The following is an 8,688-nucleotide window of genomic DNA, read 5'->3' on the forward strand; positions in this document are numbered from 1 at the left end:
TTAAATATATTAGTCAGTAGCCTTGTGTATTATTTGATTAAAAAAGGTTTATCAAATATAAAGAAGAAAATTTAAATTTGGCTAAACAGTATTCCTGAATATGTTTATGTAGCATACACGCACCTGTGTATATATATATATATATATATATATATATATATATATATATATATATATATATATATATATATATACAGGTGCATCTCAATAAATTAGAATGTCGTGAAAAAGTTCATTTTTTCTTGTAATTTATTTCAAAAAGTGAAACTTTCATATATTTTAGATTCATTGCATGTCAAGTTTTTGTTTTAATTTTGATGATTAGAGCTTACAGCTCATGAAAATCAAAAATCAGTATCTCAAAATATTAGAATATTTACATTTGAGTTTCAATTAATGACCATCTCTACAGTATAAATTCCGGGTATCTCTTGTTCTTTGAAACAACAATAATGGGGAAGACTGCTGACTTGGCAATGATCCAGAAGACGAACATTGACGCCCTCCACAAAGAGGGTAAGTCACAGAAGGTCATTACTGAAAGGTGTGGCTGTTTACAGAGTGCTGTATCAAAGCATATTAAATGCAAAGTTCACTGGAAGGAAGAAATTGGGTAGGAAAAGGTGCACAAGCAACAGGGATGACCGCAAGCTTGAGAATACTGTCAAGCAAAGCTGATTCAAACACTTGGGAGAGCTTCACAAGGAGTGGACTGAAGCTGCAGTCAGTGCATCAAGAGTCAGACGTCTTCAGGAAAAGGGCTACCAAGCCACTTCTGAACCAGAGACAACTTCAGAAGCATCTCACCTGGGCTGTGGAGAAAAAGAACTGGACTGTTGCTCAGTGGTTCAAAGTCCTCTTTTCAGATGAAAGTAAATTTTGCATTTCATTTGGAAATCAAGGTCCCAGAGTCTGGAGGAAGAGTGGAGAGGCACAGAATCCATGTTGCTTGAAGTCCAGTGTTATGTTTCCACAGTCAGTGATGATTTGGGCTGCCATGTCATCTGCTGGTGTTGGTCCATTGTGTTTTCTGAAGTCCACAGTCAACGCAGCCATCTACCAGGAAATTTTAGAGCACTTCATGCTTCCTTCTGCTGACAAGCTTTATGGAGATGCTGATTTCATTTTCCAGCAGGACTTGGCACCTGCCCACACTGCCACAGGTACCAAAAGCTGGTTCAATGACCATGATGTTACTGTGCTTGATTGGCCAGCAAACTCGCCTGACCTGAACCCCATAGAGAAGCTATGGGTTATTGTCAAGAGGAAGATGAGAGACACCAGACCCAACAATGCAGATGACCTGAAGGCAGCTATCAAAGCAACCTGGGCTTCCATTACACCTGAGCAGTGCCACAGGCTGATTGCCTCCATGCCATACCAAACTGAGGCAGTAATTAAAGCAAAAGGAGGCCCAACCAAGTATTGAGTATATACACAATAAATGAACATACTTCCCAGAAGGCCAACAATTCACTACAAATGTTTTTTTTTTTATTATTGGTCTTATGAAGTATTCTAATTGGTGGGTTTTTTGTTAAATGTGAGCCTAAATCATCACAATTAAAAGAACCAAAGACTTAAACTACTTCAGTCTGTGTGCATTGAATTTATTTAATACACGGGTTTCACAATTTGAGTTGAATTACTGAAATAAATTAACGTTCCCACGACATTCTAATTTATTGAGATGCACCTGTGTATATATATATATGTGTGTGTGTGTGTGTGTGTGTATGTGTGTGCATATTGATGTTTGTGTTAATAGCCTTACAGACAAACATTACTTGTGTAAAGTGGATTTTATTTCCATATTCACATTACATTTCTGTCATTTTGGATAAGAACAGATTCACCCACCAGCTCCTATGGGCCATATCATGCTGAAAAGAAAAATATTTTTTTTTTTGGAAATTAATGTTTAAATGTCCAAATACCTTTTATCAATATATAGAAAAGGAAAGGATACTTTGCTTAGCTGGGTGATGTCAAACTCCCAGTTAAGTACCGTCAAACATATAACACATTTTTAACAATTTTGAATATAAAAGTGTTAATTTCACAATACCTGGAAATGTATAATATCCCTATTTGTTGGTGTTAATAGTGTGTACAGCATACACGCACAGGCAGAAGTAGAAAATAGTATTTGAGGCTTGAGCGCCCTCTATTGGCTGCTCTGCACACTTTCTCGATAACTGAAACAGGAAACTCCTCAATTCCACTCCAAGATCTGTTTTAGGCAAAAATGTGGTGGTTTGCTGAAGCTAATCAGAGATCAGGAAAAAGCTGCAGTGAGTCAAACTGAAGGACTCTTGAAGCGACTGGAGCAGGAGATTGAAGATCTGAAGAGGAGAGGCGCTGAGCTGGAGCAGCTTTCACACACAGATGATCACATTTATTTTTATGGTCAAAACTGAGCTTTCGTTATTTCCAAGGTCAAGATGCAAGATGTTAATAAATAAAATCATGAAAACAAACTTTTGTTTGACTTTTGCCTCAATAAACTCCTAATTTGCTGCTTATTAATAGTTAGTAAGGTGGTTTAGGTATTAGGTAGGATTAGGGATGTAGAATATGGTCATGGAAAATATGTGCTTTATAAGTACTAATAAACAGCCAATATGTTAATAATAAGCATGCTAATACGCAACTAGTTAATAGTGAGGATTGGTGCCTATACTAAAGTGTTACCGTAAGTGTTTTGTGAAAGCAGAATTTTAGAATTTTATGTTGTCTTTGTCTGTATACGGATGTACCCATCATTCCCTCTTCTCCACTTTCTTTCGCTGATGTGGCAAAATCTGTCTCCCTGCTTAGAGAGAAACTTGAGGATTTCTGCAAACAGGAGATAGAAAGGATATCTGGTAGAGGTGAAGTGCTTGCAATTTATTTATACTGAAATATTCAACTGCATCATGTAACATTGCATAAAATCATAAAACTTTAAATCTCTGGTGGTTTCCATAGTGTCATACATCCAGATTGATTTCTTAAATTTTTAATCGCGTGAAGTACCTCTTTTAAGGAAAGACAAAAATATATCTTGTAAATAAAATCTGTAAATTATAGATTTCAAAATATATATTTTTATTTCCTCCAGATTCCTGTCAGTTCACTCTGGATCCAAACACAAAATGGCTTCTGACACTGGCATAATCCAGCAGTATCCTGATCATCCAGATTTGATCGTACTCTTTAGGTCAGGGGTCGGCAAGTAAATTTGTATCAGTATCATATGACATCATTGGGAGGAAGGAAAAAGCACGTGTGTTTGGATTCAATTGTCAGTCACTGTGTTTGTTCTGTAGTCTGTCCAGTTGTGTATTTTACGACGATAAAAAACGGATTAAACTTCCCATACCACCCAGCTGCTCTAGGAGTGTATGTGGATCACAGTGCAGGAACTCTGTCCTTTTACAGCATCTCTGACACAATGACCCTCATCCAGAGTCCAGACCACATCCACTGAGCCGCTCTATCCAGGGTTTTTACTTTCTTTTGGATCAACTATAAAAGTGTACTTTTAACAAGAGTTAAGTATATATATCATACATACTTAACTCTGTAAAACCTCAAATGTATTTCTATTAATCTTGAATATGTTGCATACCTGTATATTCTTCAGTTATACTTATTGGCAATTGTATATCAATATATTTGACATTAAAATGCAATGTCTTTAATATTTTAACAAGAATGAAAACAGTATTGAGTGCATAAATATCTATAGCTTAAATAAATACAAAGTAAATAAAAGAGCTGCAATTTTCTTTATATCAGCCATGAGATCACAATAATTAGCTGAAAAAGTATCGTCATAAAAATAATGGATAATTGGTAAATCAGGTCTGAAGCGAACAAATAAATCCTTTGGAAATAAATTAAATCTGTGTCTGTGTCTTTAGTTCGGTATATTGGGCTGTGCATGAATTCATTGATTGATTTTATTTGATATTATTTATTATTTCTATGTCAGAAGATCTGAAAAATGAATTTGGCAAAAGGATATTAAACATAGTTGAGAGTATCACACAGTTATTGCTGATTTGAAGTAAATTAGGCAAAATGTGTAATCAATGAATGGGCAGAGGACATACTTTTTATTTTTTATAGTACTTTTTTAATGTGCAAGTGCTAGAATTTCATGATTTGTCTTCTTTTCTATGTTATTCATCTTATTTTGAATGACTCTTCCATGCATATTTTATGTTTTAAATATTTTGAATGATTTATTTTGACATTGTAAATATTACAATGTATAACTTTTATTTTATTTTCTGATATCCACTTCACTCGGATGTATGTCACAATATGGAAGAAACAATCTGCCGCTATGCCCATTTCATCACATTTCATCGTTCAATTTCCATTTTAAACATAAGGGTGTTACTTTGTTGTTCTCTTTTGAAATATGAGAAGAGGTAGAATTGTGGAGAGGTAGGCTATGACAAATAATAGTATTAAAATATTACATGTGCAAATTTGAAAACATAACTCAGGGTACATTCTTTTCATGGAATCACATTCTACCAGCGCTTTTTCCACAAGGCAGGATTGCTGGAAATTAAGTAAATAAGGTAAACGTTATGCCATATTTCATGCAAACAAATTCCAAATGATTATTTTTTTTTCCTTTAATTCCATGAATACATTTTTCATATGAATGTTTTGTATCATAAATGAATATGTTATTAAAAAACACAAAATTGATAATATAATCCATATAAACTATTAATATATTTTAACTCTGCCCTCTAGACACAGTATATTGTCCATTCGCAGTTTTTCACCAAAGGCACTTTTGCAGTAACCGGCCACAACCACACAGAGCAGTATGTTCCTTTGCAAATTCACAGATTTCCTTTTGGTCTTTGATGTCAGTAAAATTCAATCAGGTATTCCGGGTAGATCTGGTTGCTGTCGAATATAACAAAGATCTTCGGGCTCATCATGTCATCTACACAGCTGTCAAAAAAGTTGGCAATGCTCATGTCCTTGGATGGTGGTCTGCAATACTGGGGGTGACCCAGCGTATATTCCCCAACTAGAACCCGTGCCAGGAACATGCACTTGTACGGTGGGTCGCTCTGGAAAACAGGGGGCGCTAGACCATGTCTCTGTAGGATAAAGTTGTGCTTGCTAGTCGAATGACAAAACTTGCTTGAATATCTTGCGTCGCGTGCAAAATAACTTCCTGTAAAGACAGAAATTATATTTATATAATATCAAATGTTTCTATAATTATAAATCAGAATTAAATGAAATCAAAATTACATGCTTACAATAACCCTAATTGCAAAAAAGGCAATCGCAATGTTTTATTCCAATAAAAATGTTAAAGGCATAGTTCACCCAAAAATGTAAATTCTGTCATTAAAGGTGCAGTAGGAGATCTTGAAAAATGCTAACTTTACCCTGATAGCACTGAAAGCAAACTATCCACCCTCCCTGCAAATCGACGTCAAAAGCCACGCCTCCTGAACGCGAACAGATCAGACGAGCAGAGACAACATTTCAGAACAAAAATTAAGATATTTTTGATTAAATCTGAGAGCTCTCTGACCCTCCATAGACAGCAAGGATCCTTAAACAATCAAGGTTCAGAAACGTAGCAAGGACATCGTTAAAATAGTCCATGTGACATCAGTGGTTCAACAGCAATTTTACGAAGCTATGAGAATACCTTTAGTGCGCAAAGAGAACAAAAATTACGACTTTATTCAACAATTCTTCTCCTCCTCATCCCGTCTACAGCAGCAGGCCGCCATAATGGACAGGGTATCAGCTTCCGGCTCATTCCGGATTTAATCAAAAATATATTAATTTGTGTTCCGAAGATGAACTGAGGTCTTACAGGTTTGGAGCAACATGAGGGTGAGTAATTATTGACAGAATTTTCATTTTTGGGTGAACTAACCCTTTAAATTCCATCACATGAGAAAAACTAAATTATATGAAAATTATACATAATATTCCGAATAATAATCAAAATTATGGCATACTAAGTCATAATTATTAAATTAATAATAATAATAAAAGTCAAAATAATGAGATAATGATGACTTTCCATACTCTCATATTTGGAACTTTTTATCGCAATTATAATAAAGTCAATTATGACAAAGTTCTCTCATAATCATAACTTTTTTTCTAATAATTGGAGATACAAATTTGGAACTGAGATATTAAGTCAGGAAGTTTGACATATGTCAATTTTTTAAAATAAAGAGTCATATTTATGACTTAATTAAGATAAAAATAGAATTATGAGATAAAAAGGGATAACTTTTTATCTTTTTATTTCGGCATTGTATTTCATAATGATTTCATAATAATTTTATGCCATAAATTCTACTTATCTCATCAATATGATTTAGTATCTCATAATGCATGATTTTGATTTTTTGGTCATGAATGATTTAAGCATGATTTTCTTTTCTTATATGGCAAAAAGTGGGCTTATAAACATGTCTGTTGTGTTCAATGGAATACAGAAGTCATACAGGTTTGGACTGACAAGAGAATACATAAATTATGACACCCTTTTCAATTGTAGGTGAATTATCATTTTATTGCAGAAAGAATTCTGAACTATACCTTTGCCATAGACGTCGCCGTGGCTTCCTGTGAGGCGCCAATCAAAGTTGTATGTGCATATGGCCTGTATGTTACTGTGACCGGTTCCATGAAAAAGCATCTTTTCTTCAACATCTATAGCATGTTTTATCTTTCTTAACTGGGCCTTTTTCCTGGAACACATTTACAAGTATTAATTTATTGTTATTTTGTCATTTAAATTTAAACTGGATTCAGTCATAACTGAAATGTTTAAAAAAAATGTTACATAAAAAAAAAAAAAATAAATAAAAAAATAAAAAAATAAAAAAAAAAAAAATAAATAAAAAAAAAAAAAAAAATATATATATATATATATATATATATATATATATATATATATATATATATATATATATATAATAATTATATACTAAGAAGCCTTGTAATAATCTTAAAAAGCATACAGACAGACATTATTTACAAATAAACCTCTTTAAGATGATTTCAAATATTGAAAAATGAGCCAACCTGCAGAAAAACTCCCACAGGTCCAGGTTCTGTACTCTTTGAATGGATCTGACGGGCTGGCTCATGGTTCTCTCATATAACCGGGCCACTTCTTTGTACTCAAACGTATCTCTGCATAAAGCAATAAGCTGGAAGGAAACAGTCACAATCCCAAAGTCATTCTGTGTTATTAAAAGTTATTATGTTTAACTTGACTTTTTCTTTGCATACCTGATAGGGTTCTTCTGTATGAACTCTTTCCCAGTGACTGGGTACAGGAAGGGCTGGGTTATCACAGATAAATCTATGAAACACGAAATTGAAAAGACATTTTTATTTTTTTATAATAATAATTATTTAAAATAATAAACAGTATGGACGTACAATATAAATTTTACAATTAAAAAAAGCTGGAGCTCACCTAAAGTCAGTAGCTGAATGCAATGCCCTTTTGATTGGCCTTTCTTTTCCAGTAGTCACATTAACTTGTTTCATAGCTAGTGATATGATTGAAAAGATGAAAAGAGAGATCACTGACACATATCACACCCCCAAGCCATTTATGACCACGAATCTAGATAACGCAAATCTGTATTTTGTTCGGTAACCAACCAGAAAAGTCTAATTTATAGGTATATTTAGCAGTATAGAAGTCCACTGAAGCATGCTGATTCTTGATGTAGTTTTGTTCAATTTGCTCATTGGTGACAGAACAACCTGTGCTGGGCACTTCCTGTAGAGAAAAGGCAAACAGCATGATGTGATCAGCAAAAAGTCAATTTATGAATGGCCATTCATATTAGTCTAATCTATCAGACTGCAGTTAAATAAAAAGCAGTACATACTTCAAACATATGCCAGACGCCACACTCGGCGAGGTAGAACCAGCGCCACTTGGACTCTGATGTGTCCATTTCTTCCTCACATGACTCTTCATCAGTGGGCTTTTGGAGGTCTTCTGAGCTCTCCAAATGCTTGACAGTGGCCTCACAGTACATCCTCAAAGCAAATACACAAATATGTCCACCTGGACACCTTTTAAGTGCATGACAACATGCTTTCACTATAACTAGCGTTGTTATGATTTGATTCCACCGGTCGCGATCTCATTCACGAAAGACCAAATATGCTGGGGTGATCAGATTTAGTATTAATTTTTTATTTAAATTTTGACTTTGCTTTTAACCGTGTTGTGTATACCTTTCGAAAAAGCCCGTTTCCTCCTGAAGTTATATAAACGTTGAATTGATCTAAATTCGAGGAAACATCTTTTCTCTCTAAATTCTGTTTATGTTTCGTTTTCCTCGCTCTACTTCCGCATTCGCCGGTCGTGACGTCATCATGCATCGTTCAACTGCGAACATTCTTTTGAAATAATCCTATATTTATTTCATAATATCAAGGAGAGATAGACCTTTGCATCCGGTGTGGAGATAAGGAATATTAGCACTGGGGTTAAATTGCAGCCCAAACAAATAAAAGTTAGAATATTTTCTAATTCCTTATTATCAAATTCATCATTAGGCAAATAAAAAAATAAATAAAGCAAGGAAGGAAGGAAGGAAGAAACGTTTAGCGCTTTATTATTTTAGAAGTAATAGCTATAGGCTACTTCTAATA

The 8,688-nt window shown here is 34.2% G+C and overlaps 1 protein-coding gene across 1 annotated transcript; it reads right to left on the reverse strand.

The window, feature by feature from the left end:
* Window positions 1–4,112: 4,112 nt before the first annotated feature.
* LOC306861126 (protein mono-ADP-ribosyltransferase PARP11-like) lies at window positions 4,113–8,426 on the reverse strand. The gene is made up of 7 exons (XM_079403218.1): window positions 7,914–8,426; window positions 7,681–7,801; window positions 7,490–7,565; window positions 7,300–7,372; window positions 7,090–7,217; window positions 6,601–6,752; window positions 4,113–5,197 (listed from the first exon to the last, which is right to left on the reverse strand). The coding sequence occupies exons 1-7, from the start codon at window positions 8,064–8,066 to the stop codon at window positions 4,881–4,883; spliced, it is 1,020 nt and encodes a 339-aa protein (XP_079259344.1). The 5' UTR covers window positions 8,067–8,426; the 3' UTR covers window positions 4,113–4,880.
* Window positions 8,427–8,688: the final 262 nt, after the last annotated feature.

Source organism: Barbus barbus (genome assembly GCF_936440315.1).
Source record: "Barbus barbus genome assembly, chromosome: 42".
NCBI classification, from domain to species: domain Eukaryota; kingdom Metazoa; phylum Chordata; class Actinopteri; order Cypriniformes; family Cyprinidae; genus Barbus; species Barbus barbus.

Excerpts from the sequence above, each read along its gene's own strand:
- LOC306861126 (XM_079403218.1), bottom strand. The coding sequence starts at position 8,066 with ATGTACTGTGAGGCCACTGTCAAGCATTTGGAGAGCTCAGAAGACCTC. Across the intron at positions 7,802-7,913 it reads GCGTCTGGCATATGTTTGAA|GAAGTGCCCAGCACAGGTTG; the intron begins GTATGTACTGCT and ends TTTTCTCTACAG. Across the intron at positions 7,566-7,680 it reads CTATAAATTAGACTTTTCTG|CTATGAAACAAGTTAATGTG; the intron begins GTTGGTTACCGA and ends TCATATCACTAG.